At 38.2% G+C, this 23,176-nt stretch overlaps 2 protein-coding genes across 4 annotated transcripts in view; both read left to right on the top strand.

Annotated features, from left to right (window-relative positions):
- LOC113503670 (stress-activated protein kinase JNK) overlaps positions 1 to 23,176 on the top strand; it is an 86,028-nt gene that overhangs the window by 55,577 nt on the left and 7,275 nt on the right. Inside the window, exons 3-5 of one of the 3 annotated variants that reach the window (XM_026885709.1) lie at positions 13,164 to 13,217; positions 21,127 to 21,252; positions 22,448 to 22,612. In XM_026885709.1, the coding sequence (XP_026741510.1) occupies positions 22,461 to 22,612 (152 nt within the window). In that variant the 5' untranslated portion in view covers positions 13,164 to 13,217; positions 21,127 to 21,252; positions 22,448 to 22,460. Of the gene's footprint in view, positions 1 to 13,163; positions 13,218 to 21,126; positions 21,253 to 22,447; positions 22,613 to 23,176 lie in introns of those variants that run through there. The other 2 variants (XM_026885711.1, XM_026885712.1) reach the window with 2 other exon arrangements.
- Positions 1,906 to 8,619, top strand: LOC113503954. Its single transcript, XM_026886099.1, has 2 exons — positions 1,906 to 2,859; positions 8,572 to 8,619. The coding sequence occupies exons 1-2, from the start codon at positions 1,906 to 1,908 to the stop codon at positions 8,617 to 8,619; spliced, it is 1,002 nt and encodes a 333-aa protein (XP_026741900.1).

Below are 23,176 nucleotides of genomic sequence, written 5' to 3'. Positions count from 1 at the left end.
GATCACTTCCACTTAGTACTTCACCTTGAAATATGTGAAAAGGACGTGCCGAAATTACAGAAAGTTCTTAATGTATCTTAGAAATACTTTGGTAGGTCATTCGAAGACCTGCCCTCTTTCTTCAACACCTATCTGTATACCGTGATTCCACGCGGCCACTTGCTCTCCTTATATGTGACTAGAAAGATCATCGACGACCTGCGCGGTGAAAAGACCTACAACAAACATTTAATATTTCCAAAAGCAATGTTTGGTTTATTACACGCCGGGAATTGTATCTTATTTGTATTATACCGACCAGGTTACCTCAGCTTTAGATCTAAACCTTACATATCTGTCTCTGAAATGTATTACATAAATCAAGTACAATGATAAAACCATAATCTCCGGTACGTAAGGACGACACGTGCGATACATGGTCGCCTGCAATACGCTGAGAACTTTCAGCTATAAACACATATAATAAACATATTTTAATGTAGCTTCCTGTATGACGCAAGCTTTCTGAGAGCCTACCACCACGTGCTAAAGCAAGACTGGGATAGTTATGAAAATGACGACTCTACATTTTGTAGCGCGCCCTCTCTCTTCAAAATCAAAAATCAAAAAGTTTTTATTTCAAATATCTCAGGCACTTTTAAAACGTTATATTACTGATTCTAGTTGCGACACACACATCGACAACTACAACAGCTTTAACAAGTGATGCTATACGACTGTTTACTCAAGACGCCTAAGGTGTGCAGTACATGTTGCGCTTGTTGTTACAACCATGTTTGCGCTCACTGTATTACGAGCAAATATGCTGTGGTACGTTGACGTTGCGCTATTGACGCTGTTGCAGTAACGTGTTGCAAGACGACGAGGATTAATTGATAAGTGTTCCATTTTTGTGTTTATGTAGGAGGAGATAACATTATTTGTTATTAAATATATATGTTTGAATTAGGTATTTTTATTCTTTACGTAAACATACCATAATCTTGAACTGTAAAATGTACCCTCATGTATAAAATATGTATGTACACAATAAGTGCAATGAAATTATGGTGTTAAAGATTCTTGATAGTGTTATTTAATTAAAGTTACTACGAGTTAAAAATGATATATTGTAAAACTCGTGTTCTCAATAAACACGATATTTTCCATATAATTGCCTGAACCAATATCGCTGTATGCAACACAAATATTGACTCGTTGGAAAATATTGCGAGCTTTTATTTGATGCGAGACGATTGCACTTGGTATACAGCACTCGTCCCGGCTCTTAGTAAAGCAATATTTTACAAAAATACTCGTAAAATCTGCATTTCATTTTCTAAAATTTGTGTATTTTCATAAGTGCCCTGTATAGCTGTTCGTTAGCTACATGAAACTACAAATTATATTAGCTAGAAAGATATTACTTTGGAAGTTTTTTAGATACATTTTAAAAGTAGGTATTACGTACATTCGTAACTGGATATAACATTTCCCCACGCATTTAGTAAGGTATTGCGCTGTTTTAAAATGCAGCAGTAAACTTCTGAAATAGCAAACCAAGCGACAATTTTATTAGAAATGTAGCAACATTTCGAGAAAAGAATTCAGCAATTTAAACCCTATTACAAGTTCTCAGTTGCACGCACTGCAATGGCAGCGAGAGCTCCCAACAACGGGAACAGCCCCGGTCTCAATGACCCATTATCGCGGCCCGAGGGCTGCGCCTGTTTTTACAGTGCGCTCTTATTTTTGTATTTTGTTTTATGTGAATTTCGTGAACCCATTTTCATTATTTCAAGAAAGTCCTGGCTGTCGATGCCTCACTTCTTTTTACGTTTTTGTAATATTTGAAATAAATGACTCCTGGCATCTGTAGTTAAAATTCGCGCTTAATGGCTCTCGATAACAGTCAAGATAACGCAAATGGTGGGCGACACAAGTGTTTATTGTAAAGTTAGTTACAACCCTACATCCCGAGTCACGACGAAGATAAACAAACTTCTCCACATCATCGGTGACAAGGAGCTGGTAGCACAACTACGTCCACTCAATCCGACACCACCCAAAATTTATGGTTTGCCAAAAATACACAAATCAAATTGGCCCCTACGACCTATAGTTAGCCAGATAGACGCACCGACCTATAAACTGTCGCGTCACCTGGCTACACTATTACAACCATACACGGGCCAAACGAGTAGCTACGTGAGAGACTCCCGTCATTTTGTTGAGTTGCTAGAGGGTATACAGCTGCAGGACACAGATATAATGGTTAGTTTTGACATTACGTCGCTGTTTACCAACGTACCAGTAGATGAGGTCATACGAATTATCACAACCCTTTTAGGCGGAACTACACTACCTACTGGCTACGTTGAGAGTATCACGTATTGTCTTAAAAGTGGATATTTCCTGTGGCGAGGGGACTTTTACCTCCAAATTGACGGAGTGGCTATGGGCTCACCACTGGCGCCCGTTGTGGCAAACATCTTCATGGAGTGGTTTGAGAAAAAAGCACTAGACTCTGCAAACGTGAAACCGCGATACTGGTGGCGATATGTAGATGATATCTTTGCTGTCGTCGCCCGGGACGCATTGAAGGACCTGACGTCACACCTAAATCGGGTGCACGCGAAGATAGAGGTCACCATAGAGGAGGAAAAAGAAGGAAAGTTACCGTTCCTGGACGTACTGGTCATCCGAGAGCCGAACGGACGGGTGACTCATACCGTATACCGGAAGCCAACGCACACAGACCGGTACCTACGAGCCGACTCCCATCACCACCCCTCACACCTATCTTCGGTGCCTCGTACGCTGCTGAACCGAGCACTCGCTCTCTGCGACCATGAATACGTCAATGCGGAACTGAGGCATGTACGTGACGTATTAGAGCGCAATGGATATCAGTGGCGTAAGTGTAGACGTCTCCTGGGATCTGCGGGCGAAGCTCGCAAGCGTCCGGCGGAGGCTGAGCGGACTCCTGCGTACTTACCATACGTGCAGGGTGTCACAGACAAGATAGGTCGCTTGTTACGCCGGAGATATAGCATCAAGACGATCTATCGGCCACCCGGACAACTGCGACAGATGATCCGCTCTCCCAAGGACAAGGATCCTTTAGGCTTCCCGGGAGTATACAAAATACCGTGCGACTGCGGCCTGAGCTACATTGGGGAAACCCGGCGTAATGTAGCAACCAGACTTGGCGAACATATACGCAGCATGAAGAACATGGACACCGACAAGTCGGCAGTGGCAGAACATGTGTGTAATGCGGGGACGGCACACTACATACGTTTCGACAAAGCCTCCGTACTAGCGAAGGAGAAATACTTCGTGCCGCGAAAAGTACGTGAGGCTATAGAAATCAGCCGTCACCCGAATTTCAATAGAGATCGTGGATGGACACTGCCACCAGCGTGGAAACCAGCATTGAATGCTGCGTTATGTCATACGAAGCCAAGCCTGGAAAGCGACGCGGTCAGCATAGTATGCACTGACTCAGCCAGTACGGGAGCACGGACGATGCCAATGACGACAGCAGACCCCCACCCGCGCCACCGGCGTCGCCGGCCCCACCGCCGCTCACGGCGCGGGCGCGACGCTACGCAGCGAGATGCGCGGCCGCTGACGTCAGTTCGACTCGCGATCCCGCCGCGTCTGCTCATGATTAAGGACTCCGGTTGGGTCCGAAACTAGTCGGGCTACCCCGATAAATACGCGTGAGTAAACCGTTACATCATTTAATAATGAATCAGTCTCACGATAGTTATTATAAAAATACATTTGCAAGAATTATTTTGTAACGAAAACCTATCGTTATTATGTAAAACAAAAAAACCGTACCTCATAAGGGTTGCGTCGAAACATACACCACCAATGAAACCTATTTTCTCCCAGAATATATAAAATCAAATGGTGTAAACAGTACATATAGCTGCACTATTAGCTCTGTTATACGTACACTAGTTTGTTCCCATAGCGCCGTTCATTTGTCGCGGGTCGGTCTCAACGACCCATTACTGCAGGCGCGGGGTTACACACACCGACCTACTGTTTGGTTCCTCTTGTTTTCTGATAAACTAGAACCTTGCTTCTATTTATTTTGGTATTTTAAACGAAGAATACTGTTTCTGTTTTTGTAGTCAATACTGTAATACCTGTAAACTAATCGTAAGCAAATAACAAATGTCTTTGAAATAAAAAAGATTACAGTCAGACCGTGTTTCGGTTGTTGACACCCAGTGAAAATATTCATTTTCCAAATTGATTTAAAATTCTCTCTTCTTTAAACTAAAAACGATCTCAAAACCGCCACAATTCATTACCAAATTGAAACTTAAACAGCATTCTAGATGAATATATATTATTATGTATGCTGCTATTCACATGCAATACGTACTTACGTTATGTAGCAAAATACTCTGCAGCGCTCTCAATGATACTTGGCTACACAAACTCGTACCATTTGCGTTTACTACGCCATATTCATATTACGTAACTTTTAAATTCAAAATATGAAAATGTAGATCGTATGTGTGTGTGAGTGATTCAATAACATTTGATGTTATTGAATCTGTATTGCGGTGGTGTAGTTAAAGTTGATAGGTATTTAGTAAATGATTATATGACGGTAGTTTGTTAAATAGAGAAGTTAGTAATATTAATATACAATGAAATTGGTTGTTAAATGCTATATGCTGTTAAACCCGACACCTATGCCTCTTTTGTTACCCTTGCAAATGGAGAAGTCCTCTTGGTTTTTTTTTCGCCTAGCGGTATGAACTGCTGAAACAACCGCAGTGCTTCACACTTCCTCTGCACTAGAGACCAGAGGAGCGCGGTGCTAACTACCGTGGTACCCGGTGAGAAGAAGCGTTCTCCAGGATGGCTTAAAAAATACGTATAATATGTGATCGTGATTGCGTTCATAAATTTTAATGAGGCCTCATCCAGGGCTTAGTAATTTCAGAAGGCAACTTTCATCCGTTGCTAACTCAAATTCAAGGAAGGCCATAAAGATAAAATTTCCCTCATAAAACGATAATACCTATAAACTGCCTGAAATTGGTTTAGTTTCGCGTATAGTTCCCGAGTTGACGCAGAATATACGTCACCCCGTTACCCTTGAACTCTCCTAAATATACAAATTGAGTGCGGACCAAATTGTCCCAAAAACCCGCCGATCTAAATTACACCACTCATAAATTACTTTTTTGTTAACCTTCGAACGCTACAATGGGTCGTTAAGACCGCGCCGATATTCGGATTTTCGTCAACTTTCGCTTAAAATAAGGTTACTTTGGTGGAATGTGTTTTATATATTTTTTGTGGAGTTTTTTCGGTTGTTGTATGAAATATCCGAGGGCTGCGGCAGCGGATCATTTCAGTTCACTCGCGTAGATTGGGATTGGCTCTCGGCTCGTGCTAAGCGGCGGGGGTCGGAAAATTGCGGATATACGCATGGGATGTAACTCTCAATAGCTTTTTGTATCGGTTCATTGAGCTCTATTAAAGCGATAGAGCTTTTGTCCTAACATATTGGTGGCCTCATTTTTAATTACTTGAAAATTTAAAGATTACAAAATGTTTGGTATTATCGTTTTTTGAAGGAAAATATTTCCGTGACATTTGTAAAGATATGCACATTTACCAATATGCAGAAGAAAAGCTTTTGAAAGAGAATTTAAAACGTAGCGAAACTCAATTTGGCACATGTTTATGATGATGTAAAGTGAGGGCACTGTACCGGCTTTAAATGTGTAAATATTCCAACAATATCGTAACGTATGAACCCTCCATTAATATTTAATGTACCTTGTGTTGGCAGCTCACAAATCAATATTTTAAACAACTTCCTTGTACCTTAGCCTATGCCGTGAATATTACATGCATCCTGATGGTTGTTAGTTATTAAATGATTAAAAAAGTGACAGCGTGCTATGCTGTGGAGTTTGTTGCGCCATTTCTTCTATTAACCTTAAACCGAGAAAATCCTACATTCATTTTCAATGAAGCAGGCAAAAACGCTAGAAATAAACTAATAACACATAACATACAACTTATATTTGGGAAAATAAAAAGCAAAACAAACCAACAAATACCAATTAGGAATTAAATGTCTTAGAAAGCCAAATTAATAATTACACAGTATTACGTAATGTGAACCGTTGTTCTTTGACTATCCGAAGCCAAGTTGTAATCCCAGAGAGAACCCGACACGCTGAGATTACAAACTTTGAGATTTAAATTAAACGGTTACCGCTAAGTAATCTTGTTTAGAAATTGTCGCGTATTTTTAAGGAAGATTGAAGTTAATTGTCATTTGTGTTGAGCCTTAATTTTTGTTACATGGTTTAGAATTATTACAACAGCACTTTAAGGTTTTGCTGCTTAAAACAATTAAGTATGGATGACTGTAGTTGGTGAAGCTTTAGACGTCTTTGGTGTTTCAAAGTAAATCGATTTTAGAGTTTCTTAATCCAAAGTGTAAATCGTAACTCCTTTCTGATATTCCGCTGTCTGTGCGCCCGTCCTTCATATATATAACTCGCACTTAACCCTTTGTTTAGCATTACAATAAATTTTATTAACGACCCTACTTAAGCCTAAAATAAATTAACATTCTTGCTTTTAATACTAACGTTTTTTATGTGTAACTTCATCAATAGAAGTAAAAATAGACTACGATAAATACATCCTTTGAAAAAGCATCGAAATAAACATTTTTAGTTGGGAACGTTTCCAAGTGAACTTGGCAACGCTAGCAATACTGAGGCTTTTTGTTTAAAATGTTTAAGTGAACTCGTAATGCAGCTGCGTACCGCGTTACGCAGTATGCCTGTAATGTTTAGCGTCCTTGGCAATATGTGCACAGACATCTAGAGAGACAATGTAATTGTCTTATTGCACCGTAAGTACCGACCCCGATGAATAACAAGTAATCTGTTGTTTTGTTGAAGAAAGATATAATTGAAAATTAAAAGACCCATTCTCTTCATTTCATAATGTCATGGTCATAAATCTGTAGGGTTTGGACTTAGAGCTAAACTTGATTAGTATAAGTTTATACTATGTACAGAATCGACTAGTTAATAATGAATGAATGCGATATCTGGTTGCAACTGACAGTGGCGTTGTATTTACCTCGAAGCTAATTAATTATTCACCTCTGTAAAGAACATAATAAATCCAAATACAGGCTGATTAAAAAATCGTTGCTAATTATTAGTTCTATATATTATGTGTTCACACACAATTATTTATAATCTCCTGTCTCAATTCCTCAGTGAAATTGAATTCGCTACAAAAAACAACAAATAAAATAAACCTGAATGAACGTCGGGCTTGTATGAAAAGTTCTCCGGTTTCCGAGATTAAAATTCTATTTCTGTACGAACACAACTTTCGAATAAATCCGTTCACCAGTTACGGTGCTATTGAGTTACGAACTTTACGTAGTATTTAAACTTTTACATTCATCATAATAGTGGCCCATTAATATCGGACTTTTATCATTGTATCTGTATTTTATAGCTCTACTTTTCAAGTGCACACAACTTTAACTGTAACACATCTCAGCTAGCTCAAATTATATCAGAATAAGTGACACATGTCATTGAAATTATGTCACTTGCGTCAGCCCGCGTCATTCAGCGGGCCACGGGTTAATTATTTTTGACAGTTACGCGACGTGACTGCAGCGCTACGGTTAATTGCCAATTTACATATAGATAGTCGTACAGACCGCAGGGGAGGTTTAATGAAAGCCCCGAGTGAACACAACATTTGAATCGCACAATTACGTAATCCCAGCTCATGTATATATGACTGTGATTAATTTGTAGTTCTGTTTGTTTTAATCATAAACAAAAGCATAAATATATTAATCGTGAAGGTAAGTCCTGTTGGTCCTATTCACAGAGGTGGATTAATATCAAGTCCGGCGATGTGTGGAGGCCCAGGCGGGCGCGGTGCCCTGCCCAGCAATTATTCTGCTCCGATGAACATCGCTTTATTGAAAGCTAAACCTTCGATCTCTCAGCCGATACAGGAGGATATCTATCGGTATACATCCATTGTCGAGTATTTCGGATAACTTGCTATTTTCGTACTTTGTGGTCCTTTTTCCGGGTTTACAGGCTCGATAGCGTAATCTTGACAAATCGTTTCGGGGATTTTACTAAAACTTTTTTAGTGAGCAGTTCGAACTATTATCTACTTTTATTTCTATTTATATTCGTAAATGGATACATTTTTGTGTACGTTCGTTTGTAACATTTTGTTATTTTAACTACTAACGGATTAGCAGACGTTTTCCCTTTGAGCTAGTTTCGCTAGCTATTTTAATCATGGACAAACATTCAATCCTAAGTGAATAGAACGCTTGAAAGTTCCGCTGTGTAAAGTTGCCGTTGCTTTGAGCGGCACCGAATCTGAACCAGTGGGCTGTGAACGCTGAGTGCATCGGAAATGCGAACAACTCTCAACATCAAACCTTACTGTGGTCGCGGACGCCAACGTTTGCTTACTCAACTAATTAAAAAACAGAAAATAAACATGATTAATCCAATCCCGTGTATTCAGGACCGCCTATGCGACGGTTGGACTACCGGTATGGGTCCTGGTAAATAGTATTCAAACATTGTTTGTCCATGACAAATGATAGTGGTCTGATCATTAAATTATTTGTAAAATGATCTAAAGACACCAAACGTATAATAATTTTTCATTGAACAACCTTTTGTTACCAAAGTTCCGAAATAAAATCTTTTATAAGTTTCAATTTATAACTACGGAAATGTTATGACAAGAATGAGAAATAACAGTAATATCAATTTATATTATTGTACCGGTTTAATCTAAAAACCGCAAGTAATTACCTGTTCAGTAATAAATAGCAAACCAAATAGTCAACAAGTCAAAGCCTATAACTGTTATCGAAATGTTACAGACCTCTGGTGACGTCATGTTTAATCCCTGAATGCTAAGTAATGATAGTGGCCCACGATTTGTATAAATAGGACCACTCGTTACGATTCTGTTGTACAAGCACGTAAATTATACATTTTAGGAAGTTTTTTTTACATCTATAGTAAGTCTCCACTCACTGCAGTGTCTGAAGTGAAGTGAGTACGATGAAACAAAAATGTTTTCATGAATGAATAGCTTGATGAGCAATTGTCCATAAATGTTTTATGCATATTTTGACTGGCCTGCTGCTCTAGTGGGAAGTGGCCCAGACTGCTCTACCGGAGGTCGTGGGTTCGATACACACGCAGGATAATTTATTTTGTAGTTTACTCATACTTGCTTTGCTTAGTTTGAGACAATATGGCGTTGTGTGAAATCTATAAAAAAAGCATTTGTCGGACATTCCTCTTAGCCAACTTTGGTTCTGGAAAATTGACTCGTGATGTTTTGTCTTACAATTACAAATCATCGTTTAATAAATGCTGAATCTTGATGTCGACTCTTTGTAGATAAACCTACCCTATATATTTTTCAGTTGGCAACACTCAGCTAGAAATTATTCAGCTCTCGTAAAACTCTTATTGAGCTCATTATGGTAATGTATACGATGAGGACCGAGAGTACCGGGAGGGGACCAGGCCTCCGTTATTGTTGGTCCCATCCGAGTATCCTTGAATCTTTTAATTAGATCATATCCCGCCCTTTTTGTAAGCTTTGCTCTTACGTTAGACTTTTTTGTTGACAATGTCTTAATTTTATACATTTTATTTTACTCGAAATTTTTGTCTCATATAGGAGTAGCCATGTGTACTTATTAATGGTTATTTACACAACCTTTAGTCTCGCAAAAATATACATATAACAAAGCTTTATTTGTAGTACACTTTTCAGAACATGAAAAAGCAAAACATTGATTAGTAAATCAAAGTAATCAAAACAGTGCTTTTACTATCCCAGTCAATCCTGTATGTATCAAATAATAAAAATATGAAGTAACCTTAAACATGTTATTTATCGCTAAGCAGGATGTCGTAATAATACCTATAATGTGACAGGAAATCCTGTACTGATAACATAGACGAGCTCTCACTATAAATAAATGTCGGAATAATAAGAAAACTGCTTGGAAAGAATACACCTACTCACGAACTAGAATAGGGTGATTAAATAATCACTTTATCTAGAAAGATTGTGAACTCACGTCTTATTTTGTCCTCATTATATTATTCATTAGCGCATTACTCTCTCAAAGCTATAATTTATTAATAAAGACTATATTGAGATAGATTCAGCGTTGATCACCACGCTAGCTCGCGCGTTGGCGATTTTGGAATGCAGCTTTTCTCACGATGATTTCTCAGATATCAATATCATATTTCATGAATATGAATGTACATCTAACTTGGGAAGAATCACATTGGTACTTACCTACGTTGAGATTGAACCTGTAACTTTTCCTCCCCAAACTCACACATAGCTTCACAAAGCCAACACGAGAGTATTATTTAAAATCATCATCGGCCTAGCCTTATCCCAACATGTTTGGGTCGGCTTCCTACCCTACCCGGTTGGGGTAATTATACATTGATTACACACAGCCCTATAGACTTTGTGAAAACTGCAGATAAAATTAACTAGTCTAACTTTTCCAAACTTTTCAAGCATAATAAAACCGTAACGAAGTGAAAACTAAACATAAAAGATCCCTTGAAAGTCCCTGTATCGATATGTGAAAGGAAGCCTCCGTCACCTCCACAAACATTATTTCCGGCAACCAAAGGCTGTGTTTGCTAATCTCACGCTTTCAGCCGCTGAATGCACCACAAGTGGCTGCCTGAAAGAAAGCAAATAGCTTGTGAGGGGACAGCGGCTGTGTAAAGTTACCTCAGTTTTGTTGAACTTTGCTAATGTGTTAGATAGAGTTCGGGTATTTTATTGATAGTCGATACGTCATGTTACAATATAGGAACTACATAGTAGATTAATAAGAGCTTTGACTGTGCCTGTTTATGTCTCCACCTGATCTTCTATAGTGTTTTTAAATCATATGTTTGCAAATAAAATGAAATGAATGTTAAAAAGACTACTCCTTAAATAGAATCCTCAATCCGAATCCTTTAATAATATTAATGTTGGAGGTAGGAAGTAGGAGGAATAGGAGAAATTTTATGTAAAAAATGCAATACACTACAAAACGCTACTCCTAGACTTATTTAGCTCTCAAGCAAGAAATAATAAACTCTCAAGTAGAAAAACGAACAAAGGAACTGAAGATAAAATCACAATCACAAGGATCCAAGCAAAGTACGAGATGCTATCCTTAAAGCATTCGCTATGTATTGAAGTAAACAAAAGCGTAGCGTGCGAGGTATTTCTCATCGTCCCGAGGCTACGCCTGCTACGACGTAGGCAGCCTACGGCGCTACGAGCGTGCAACTGCATTCACGCCTTGAGATTTAGGTCAACTATGCTTAGAACGTCGTAGCACCGAGTGAGAATATTACAGAGGTTCTATTCCTAACATTTATGAGATGCGGAGTTTATAAATAAGCTAATTTAAGTTACTTGTGTCAACAGATATTATCAACTTTATGAGTTTGGTTGTAGAGTGGCAAATGTTAGCTTTTGAAATGTTATTATATTGTTCGTTTTCACGTACATTACACGGGTAAAATAATACTAGTTTTAAATATTAACTATTCTATTGTAAGATAATAGCTGCTTTGAGACTAGTCAATAAACGTAAAACGTAAAAGTACCTTACTTCAATATTACGTGAGAAGTAGTTGAGAATCTGTCGACGCGAGCCAATAAAGGCGAAAACAAATTTTAGGATATTACATTTAGTAGGTCAAGAGGACATAAGCCTTATAACGGCCACTTGGTAGAGCTAGGGTTGTCACCATACAGTAAAAACTATTTCATTAAAGCTCCAATGGCATCGGGTGATGATGTTTCTTTATATTGCCTTTTGTTCAAGTAAGGTTAAAATTACAGCAGTATTTTGAATGGTTGCAATGCAATATTTAGCCAATTTAATCAAAAATATTTTATCAGTTATTATTATGGAATACTAGATAAGTTATTTATAGCTATGAAGTTGTACTCATTTAATAAACTATATTGTTTCTTGTTTGTCTTTGCCAGCCCTATGGCATTCTATTTCAGGTCAAGAAAGCGTCAGCCTCCTAAGAATTCCAATTTAATTCATAGCACCCGTTTTATCGTAATCCTCGGCTGTTACGCTCGAAGCCCTCGCATAAATTATCTCGACATCTGCCATTAACATCGAATTATACTTTCAATTTCAAAGAAAAACTTCAAAAGTTTCATTATAAAATACAACCGTAACTCCAAGCGAGTTATACTGTTCTGAACGAACTATAGTTTCTAACTGTGTAACTACAAAGTTTTGACGATGACAGTTTTATTTCAAAACTTTACGAAGTATAAATTGTGGATTTTTACTTATGCTTTAAGTTTGAGCAAAAGTATAAAAGTTTTTTTCTATTCTAAAATGCCCCGATCGAATATCCCATTCATTATAAAATATGTGTCTGATAGCGTACCTTCTTCTACGTATTGTAACAAAATGTATTTTTGCATTAAGGCTCCGTTTCCATAAACATTTTTATATAACTAGCCTTTAACATTTGTTGGCAGATGAATAAGTACTAAAAACGTAGAGCAGTAGCGCAGTAGGGCGACATTCAATATGATTGCGTGTCCATTGCTCGTTATTCCCGCACCGCTAGATGTAATCGGCGACAATAACGCCAGTGTACAGGCATAAAGTAGAAACAGTCGCCAGCGGATGAAATATGACCAGCAATTACATTGCGTGGTTTGTTATTTTCATTCCAAAAATTAATATTTTTCGCTCATGAGGTATACACACGATATGACGTTGTTGCTAGGTGTGAATACGAAAGGAAAGCTGTTGATGTGCTTTTACAGTTGTTGTTGACCTAGTTATGTGATTGAAAGTTTGGGCTATAGACTGAAGATATACCTATGTATGTCGGATTGTTCAATGTATTGTATCCCTGCGACCTAATACTGAATAAAATCTAACCATTTTTTTTTTAATTTCTTCAAAATACGTATCTTCGCACACTTTTACGTACAAGTTCTGCAAATTTCATGGTCCCACATTACAGTTTTGCATCAGGCATCTCATTAACGTTCACGACCGTTTGTTCCAGGGCGCGATCATAACCAACGCCATTTTATCTCAACATGAACGCCGGAAACTTATGGTAAGTTTACATTCTACTAAACTCTAAAGTAAGGTACACATTCACAGAATGTAGCAATAAGAAATGTGAAACATTTCAAAAGATGAATGTAATTCTGTGTTGTAGCTCTTAAGTTAGTTGTGTATACCTACATCTTACAGCGTTAATTCGGTTGGTAGTCAACTAAAACTTAGCTGTAATCAATAAAACAAAAGTTTTATTACCTGTCGCAGTGCCAAAAAGTACAGGGGAGTGAAAAAAGCTTTTAAATCATTAACTGGAATAGAATTTTAACATTAATATTCAGAAATGAAAAAATCTCGTCATCGAAAGAAAAAAGAATCATATTTTCCCTATATCGATATACCAATCTCTTACCCAATAATACACGTCTGCGCCTATCGCTGAAAAATCTGCTGCCATAAATAAGAATACGTCAAAAATAGTCTACTCTGAAGCCTCCCTGCGGATCCCGATAATCATCGGTAATTCACAAAAAGTCAGATTACATTTTGAATCGAGGTTTGAAAAGGGAAAATAAATTATAGAGGCGGGCCTTGATAAATCGTAGCGCCGCCGAGCTATGGCGGACGACATTTTTCTACCCGTTTTCGTTTAAGCTCAGAATTTGGTGAACATTTTAAGGATACAATGTCGTCGTAAGTTAGTGTCCGCATGTCCCCGTATTAAGGGTATTTGTTTGGTCGTTTCTTATGCCAATTAACTTTTTTTCGGGTAAATTATTTAAATAAAGACTGTTACTAATATAACAATTTAAATTGTAACAATGTTCAGACGTACTACATAATCTGTTTAATCTATAGTGAAAAGGATATCTGAAACTGAGACTGACATAATATACCAAACCTGATTCAGCCGCAAATGATTTAAAACCTCCTTCATTTGCAAATCTGATTCTAGTGCCACTAAAAGCCTTAAGCTAATAAGTGTAATAGCTTTAATCCTAAGTTAATCAAGTCTGGCTGGCAGTTTATTCCAGATTTTAATTAGCATTCAGTAGGCGCAACGACGCCGACGCTTTAAACTCTATGGAGGTATAACTAAGAAGGTATTAAACCTGCCTACTCATATATAGTGACTGGGGTCATTACTTAAACTTTGATAAATTAGATTTAGTACAGTAGTTTCTAGTATAGCTTTGAAATATCAGTTGTTGCAAACTTAAACGTTAAGTATCGGGAAAGAGGGACGCTATACGCTACGGTCCTGTCTCTAATGTGGAAGTTAGACGAAAGGTGCTGGTGGTTAACGATACGTCGGTGTGTTAACCACCGCGGCGTGACCTCACACCTCACCCATCGACTATCTTCAGCCACTTTCGCCATTCCCCTTATAAATACCTCCAAATTAACACTGGGGTACAAAGCATTTTATTTTTATAGCTTATGGTAGACCTACTAACTGTGCCTACCAATTGCCATTCCAGCGTACTTATCTCTGCCGCAACTGCATCGGTATTCCCCTCAGTTCGCTGCAGTAAGCTTAAGTCCTAACCCTTGTTAGTGATGGGGATCAAACCGTAGTTATCGCGGATTTATGTCCACTTGCGACTGTTCTGCTGGCGCTGCAGGTAATACTGCCAGCTCTTGTAAGGTTGAAAACATTTATCAAATTGTGTTCGAAACACGTCTAATGTAACTTGGATGCATGGATTTAAGAACTGCACATTTCCTCACTCAATCCGTTACCTATGTCAATTAATAAAAATATTTAAAATACTTTTTTTTAATAACAGGAAACGTGTAAAAAGAAGGTAAATCTTTGCTCAAAATATGACGTCATTTGTTATGTAGATTAATGGTTCTCAACGAAAACACCAAGAATTTGCGTTCATAAATAATCCCCACGAAAAAGGAAACTTGAGTTATTGTTATACCATAACTTAGGCAAACTTCTTGAGATTTATTCATGGTGCCCATGGCAACAGCCGAGTGAATGTGTTTGAAGGACTTCGGCTACCTCACGCCCTACGGAATGCGCTGAAAAGGGACGGTACCCTTCCTCACTAAGGCTCATGACAGACTTGATTGAAAAAGGATGCGTGTCCACAATTCATGCTAAAAATAAACCCGTGTACGGTATTTTTCATAAGGGAATTGGGAAGCTGAGATAAATAGGATTGCGGTTTAACAACAATAGAGGTAATTCTTAAATTGTGACATATGAAAGATGGGTGGTCCCAAACTGAAGCAGGTAACTTAAATTGCTGTAAAGACAGACGAACGTATTTTGCCTACATTTTCCGATACACACATTCCTCTATTCAAATAAGAACTCCCAACTATTCCACATGCGCCAGAAATCAAATAAAAAATGTACAAAATGGCCGCCAACTTTAATACCTTAGCGGCTCAGCTCCCGATAGACATTAGACCTTAACTTAAAGCGCTAGAGATAGTATTCCTTCGCGACACGGCTCTGAGTGTCCTGGTTTGAGCTGAATTTTGCATTCATTTCCCTGGACGATATGAATGAACTAGGACGGTGGTTTACTGCGCAGGCATTACGAATTAGGGCCACAAAGTGCACTAATACATAACTAATATGCCCTCGACGATAGTTTGCCTAACTTTAGTTATATTGCGGCCTCTGGCCTGTCCCCGGTGCTTACTCTACTAATGTTTAAATATGTGAAGCGAGACTAACAAATATGGCTAGTTAGTTAACTAATCTGGTTCCTAGGCTATGCGATGTTTTCAGATAGTTGTTAGTATTTCTTTAACATGTAAAGTTTTTAATTAACAAACTTCAGAATCGGAAAGCCGGTCGAGGTTAAATATCAATGTAAAGAAGAAACAAAACCTTGTCAAACAAATTTTGCTTTTTAAAATCAGTACTTTTATTTATATTCTACCTTTCTATTAACTAAGCTGGCAACATTTATTCGGTAATGCTACCTTAAATGTAAATGTAGCCTATTTATTGTGTAAGCAAAGCCAGGGCTCGAAGTTGGCAGCTAGCCAGCGATGTAGCGCCCATGGTGTCTGGCTGCCAGGGTTGCGAGACAGTTTGGCTTCCAGCTCCATTGTCTGAAGCCTTCGTAACTTTACCAATGAAAAAGAAATTCCGTTCGTTCGTCTGATGACGTCACAGCTGACTTTTCAGTGGATTATTGTTACTTCTCCGTAACCCAATTAATGGGCAAAAGCAATTTCGGGTTTTCGATTGGCCGTAACGATTGACGTTTGTATGTCAACCACTGTTCGATGTAAACGACTTTTAAGAGTTGATAGTCATATCTGTCGCTTTTTATATGAAAGTATTTGATCAAGAAACATACAAAAACATATCAAGAGACCAAAGCGCTAATGTTTTGAGTACTTCACCGACCACCTACTTCGCCACCTAAAAATACTGAAATCTATTCCAAAGTAAAATTAATAAAAATGAATATATTCAATATAGAGTTTTAGAAATAAAACTCTGAAATACGCCCTTCTTTTTCGTCGATATACTCGTATAATTTATTATAGTTCTATTTGTCGGACAGCGGACAGCCCTAGCGCTGTCACAATCAGCTTAGGTGACAACCGATATTGAATTGTTATCGATTGTTACGTAACGAGTGCTTGTTGCCTATTCATCGGATTTACAGTTGGAAGCTTTTTTACGGATTTATGGTAATAAAACTCACAAACCTTGCCATGAATTTCCTACACTTCCTTCCTTCCTTGTTTTTTGTTAATTTATATTGTGATTCCTATAGTATTGCTTAAGCATTTTGCATATTTTTAAGTTGTGCATGTAAAAATTACCGTTGATATTACAAATATAGACCTAACTTGGATGAAATTAAAAGAGCTAGCAATAAATTGAGCAGTGATCACTAGCCAGTTAGATGGCGGCGTGATTCCGGTCCTCCCCTGGGCCCGTTCACCTCGCTCGCCGGTAATGGCGGCTCACGAACAAACTGATGAACTACATTTCCCACCAGCGGTCGGACGAACTAATTATTTATTCAGAGAATAACGCCAACATTTTTGGGTCTTTATGTGTTGCTATTTATTTTGTTTACGACACCGTTTTCCCGTGTGACGTACGTTGGTACGCAGTTGTTACGTCACTGGTCCTGTGTTTAACTAAAGATATGGTTTGAGGCTGCTTTTGCGACAGAATGGCTTCACATTGGAGTTTCTGTGAAAAGTGATTCGTCCCACTGTGCCGTGTTACTTAAAAATATTTGTTTATTTTATGAGAGCAACTGAATGGAAAAATATAAATTTGTGATTGTTTTGTCGACTACTTTGTTTGGTTTCTGTTGAGTCATTAGTACAGAGTACAAAGAAGCCTCAAGTACCTTTGTCATACCGCCTGAGAAACACAAGAAAATGTCGAAAATACAAACGTCAAGGTTTATTTCATCTCGACAAGATGACGTTTACTGTAATAACCGCGCTGATATATTGACAGAAAACTGTACAAATGTCACTACAACGCCTAAAGATAACAAAGTGGATGTCAGCTAAGAAAAATGCCGAAATATAATATCATTATTTATTTTGTGCGCACCGTCGTATATCTTTGTTAGAGAAATGGAACGAGACTGAATCATTAATCATTTCGTCTTAGATATTCAATGTACGCCAATATTAACTTATTCGAGCTACATTTGTGAAGATTCCTTATATGTTTACAACATGAATTGATTATTAGGAACTCATATCGACGGGTATAAAAGACTTTTGGATTCTATCTAATCAAAGGAAATTTCATTTGATTTTTGAAAAGATACAAAAGTCATCTATACAAAAATTTACAAGATACCGTTCTTTACCTTATTTTGACTTTGAGGAAATTTTTAAATAGCCCCTTTCAAGGAATGAAATGTACTTTATCAGTGACGGTTTGGCGACGGGAAAATGTAACAAAAACTAAAGTAGCACAATAATGTAGACGGGCATTTTAAATTAAAAGCAACGGCAATACCGAAATAGCATCAGGCTGTAGCTCACCGAGCACTTCCCTATTTCGTATGAACTGCTTGTGAAGCTTGTGAAGCCAGCAGGCGAGCTACTCGCCCCTCCACTGGCGCTGGAGTGCCCGCAACCGTGTCGAGTGCTAGCTGCGGGGCGAGTGCTGCGTAATTGGAGCGAGTCGAGTCGTACTCGCCTCCACGACTCGCGAAATTTTACCTTCCTTATGTTTAGAAGAACACCCGTCACTATTTACTGTGACTATTTATAAGTTTCACGTCTTGTGTCTTTCTCCCGCGAAGTATTATCTATTGCTGGTTGGTTGTTCCAAGAAACATATTTATGAAAATTATGGTTATTTTATAACAGCGGGAGACAAGAAAGGCTAACATAGGCCCATGGGAAATCGCCGTTGACTTATAACCACGAGTCACGATATTATAAAAAGGGGTCGAAAATAGTAGTATACGCGTTGAACATTATTTGTTTCTTTAAAAAGTCGTTGATGAGCAATGTGGATAGTATTTAACAAACTAAGAGACCACTACTAAAACGAAAGTTTTACGATTTGAATCAATCCAAATTGATGCATCTTCATATCTCCATTTTTTTTTTCAACTCAAAATACTTTGCTTTTGTTTTGTTCCCCAATTTACTTAATGAATCTCTTTCAGTCTTGATTGCCAGATAGGCGGTGATAGCGCTATCATTATAAATAAATTGCTCGGCGTTAATCCACAAAGCACCTTACAATATCAATAGAATGGCTTTTCAGCGCGATACGTCTCAATAGCCCGCACTACACGCTGTAAATTAAGGCCAAAAGTCACATTTAAAATTGGGTTCCCGGGAACTAAGTTTTGCATAATTGAGTTTACAATTACAAATGATTCAGAATAGGTCTTTGTTTCTCGATTGTATCAAAATCAAAAGTTTTTATTTCAAGAAGGCCCTGATCCAGTCACTTTAGAAACGATACAATATTGACTCTTGGTTAACGGTTCCAAAATGTAATTCTTGTGGAGAAGAACCGGCAAGAAGCTCCATAAATATACCATAGTATACGATGTCATGGAGTTTATTTACTTACTGCCATCGGTTAATGCCTTAAAATAACAATATAATATGATTGATTTCTAGTCTTCAGATACATAAACTAATCGAAGATTATAATGAAAACTAATTGGAACATAGACTGCGATAAGTCGCGCGCGTGAAATCCGTCCTGCGTCCTCCGATTGAGTGCGCGGCTTATCTATTCAGGAGCGCTGTTAAATCGTGTGTGCTACTGTGATACATCTATATGTATGTACCTAGTTTATATGTTATACATGTACATGTGTTCATTAGTGATAATGATGCGATTAGTTCCACAGAGTATCTGTATGTATCCCTATGATCATTCAAGCGTTAGCTATGCAAAGGAGCGGAGAAACCAAAGGATTTATAGAAGAGTTTATGTGTAGCTATTCATTATTGCTTTCATTCAGATATCCTTTCTATTTTCCTCTCAGATGTTTAAAATATATGAATGATTATTAATATTGATTTATGTGATGTGTGAATAAATCAAAGAAACGATGGATGGATTGTGTGAAAGACGATATGGCTGTAAAGTGTGTTTCTTGTGAGATGACGGCCGATAGGAAGGTATGGAAGAAGATGACATGTTGCGCCGACCCCAAATAAAATAATTGGGATAAGGGCAGGGGAATGATGATGATGATGATGATTTGATGTGTGAATAATGAGTCGGATCAGTCTACGGCGCGGCTACTTAACAAAATTATTCAATTTAAAACTGTTGAGATTAAAGTCGAACCCATCATAGCTCTACCAAAAGGGCTAGACTACGAGATATGAAATTCAAGTCTTACGTTCAACAATGAAACCCAAGCGAACATAAAGGGTTGGATCCAAAGCGCCCGTCACCGAAACAATCGGCACAACAATTCTCATTCAAACTTATGCATTGTTGTTCAGTTCTTAATGTACATAAACACAATTAGACACCGTCTTCGCCACAGTGAAGCGCACGCATCTTGCAAATTATTGTCTGGGTATTAGCATTTCTAGTGAACATTAAGAAAGGTCTTTGGTCTCGCCATAATTAAGGTTTTTTAAATGTCTGAGCTGTAAAGATTTTTTAACTTAAAGGTTCACTAATTAAAATCAAGTATTAAAAAAATAAGGATCTTTAATTGTTCGTATGCTCATCCTTTCATAGTTCTATTATAATAACTTTCGTGGGTTGTGTTGTTGTTCAAAATTTTCATGACGCAGTGACGGCAGTTTCGCAAATCAACTTAGACGCGTTCGACTCGTGATTAAGGACTCCGGTTCGATTTGAAACTAGCTGGGTAATCCCGTTATATATAATAAATCAAATAAAATAAAAAACTCGTTAAAGTTTAATAGAACTGGTCAAGAGCGAGTCGGACTCGCGGAGGCCTATTGAGATGGTTCCGTTTTTACCCATCAGCTAACTAACCCTAAAAAAGCAATCATAACCAACAGGACAGTAATTCCCGTCGGTTCTGTATACTCAAAGCTCACCGCGAAGCATGTTCAACTTGACTTTGATATAACCTTGTTACCTTGCGCGGTCCCCGCACCTAACACAGGCCTACACAGATGACCTACTGGGGCTGTGTTCACAGTCGAGTGGCCACCCTCCACACCGCCTGAAGGGACCCGCCTCACCTTCACAAACCCTTAATCACACCCGCCGCTCTAATAAATTTAAAAGTTAGCGATCTTTAAAACTGTTCATTCGAGAAATTCTTTACTGTTTCCTTTTAATCGCTGATATATGATGTTTTGGGTGCTTAAGTTCTCATAGTCAATAAAAGACGTAATAGATGCAGTCCAAAAGAATGAGTTTGTTTATTTTTAATAAGCTTTAATCTGGCATGTCGGCTGTTATTGCCCGGTAAAATTCATGCTACTTATGTATATTTTCCTCTAGCTTATCACACTTTTTTCTTCGTCCGCAGACGTAATAATACCGTGAGCCAGCCGCCAGCAAGACTGACCGTGTGAACCGGCGCCGACGCTGTCGACAACAAGCGAACCCGATATATGGACTGCGCCCGCGCACTCTGTACACACATTCACGTAAAGTAAGTACATCTACACAAATACTTATAACTTTTCTCACAAAACGTACGTTAGTCCTTACGGATTTTCCATTATACAACCAAAAGTCATTAACTATTTTAAACGTCATCAACTCTTCTATCCCGATATTCCCGTTGTGGGATTATGTTGATATTTCTCCGCTCTCGGATGGTTTTAAGTGCTTAGGTACAAATGGTTTCATGAAGCGTGAAAGCCTACCTGCACGTTTTCCGCCTAGGCTCCAAATTAGGAAAATTACAGTACCGCGGGGGCGCCCACGATCAAAGACACATTGACGTCTACATTACTACACCCCATCACATTATTTCAATTCACATCTTAAACCAAGATCTCTCGGGAGTCTAGGTGTATCACACCTTCCATAGCATTTTGAACTCTATTTCCTTTAAATACAACTTAAAATCAAAGAGTAGCCAGTACGGTTGCAGTTTTGTATAAAGGGTATTAAACTTTAATAAGCATTTGATCCTTTGATGCCTTTTAGAAGGGTGACATCTCTCGTCATAAAAATTGAATATGTATATCTCATGCATGTGTCAGAAAGGGGAGCTTAATGTGTTCTTTTGAGGGTGTTACATGAGATAACTTAGTTAAACTTCTGTATAGAGCCAGGATTTCATAAACACGAATAAATCAGATGAATAAATACTGAATGGGAGAGACTCGTAAAACTGAACAAGTATAATATAATCGCTACCTCTTTGATCGATAAAGTTTTATGTAAGATTTTGGCCCCCACCATACAACAGTCAACTTGAAACGTTTCTATGCTGAAAACTTAATATGAAATTAAGTACATTAAGTGTTCTTAATTTCATATTTCCCGAGAAACAATCATACTGCACGTGGTGACGTCACCATTATGGACAAGAAATTGTTGTGACCCTGAAATGCTTGTACTCATACTTGGTGTGTCTACTAAACATTTAATGCTATTTTTCGGGAAGCCCCTTGCGACACATGGAATTAATTTATTTCTGCACAAATTGTTTCTTTCTTCCTTTTTAACCACCAGCGCAAAAAGACGGGTGACATAAGTTTTTCATGCCTGTCTGTAGCATCATACTATATAAAAAATCGCTTATGCCGTTTAATTGGTTATGGGCTGTTTCCAGCAGTTTCTTAGTTTCATCTAGGTTCAGAACTCATGTTGTGTTGCTGTTGTGGTGTCTCCAGGTAGGGGTGGTCCATGCCCCACGCGGCGCCACCAGCCTCCGCCATGTCGGCCCCGCCGCGCCACCCCCACTTCTACACCGTCGAGGTCGGCGACACCCGCTTCACCATCCTCAAACGTTACCAGAACTTGAAGCCCATCGGATCCGGAGCACAGGGAATAGTATGGTAAGCTGACCATTGTACCTGCACCCTTACAAATGTAGACTAGAATTTAACAGAGCTTTAGTCATTTTGTTTTGAAGTATTCCAAAATGTGTGACTACATTTTGGGGACTTAGTTTATTTTTTTGTTTATTAAGAGAGCTTCCTTAGCCTGTCTGGTTATTTTCAGCTAAGGCATTTATGTTATATAATTTTAATTGTATTTTCTTATTGTTCGGAAAAAATACTGTGTTCATTAAGCACCGCGGTTACACTGAAATAATTCACTTGGTTTACCGTTGAAACTTAAGCTGAAAATATTTTACTTGAAACACAAGATTGACAGAACCCTGAAAGTTGAGATATTTTGTAGAACCTCCCGAGAAACCGAAGGTATGAAGTTTTCTAATTACGCGGCAAACGTTTCTCATACTTTGATACGCGCGAGCTAATTATTTCGTTAATTATCTCTGCCGCAATGTTTTTGTTAATGTGGTACACTTTTGTAAATTATTATCATCTAACAATGTTGTCACACACATTCATATAAAGCATTTTGGTCTCATTTCCCTTCGAGCTTTCATCTTT

The sequence above is a fragment of the Trichoplusia ni genome, chromosome 20, assembly GCF_003590095.1.
Source record: "Trichoplusia ni isolate ovarian cell line Hi5 chromosome 20, tn1, whole genome shotgun sequence".
NCBI classification, from domain to species: domain Eukaryota; kingdom Metazoa; phylum Arthropoda; class Insecta; order Lepidoptera; family Noctuidae; genus Trichoplusia; species Trichoplusia ni.
This window is presented reverse-complemented; position numbering and strand designations above follow the sequence as displayed.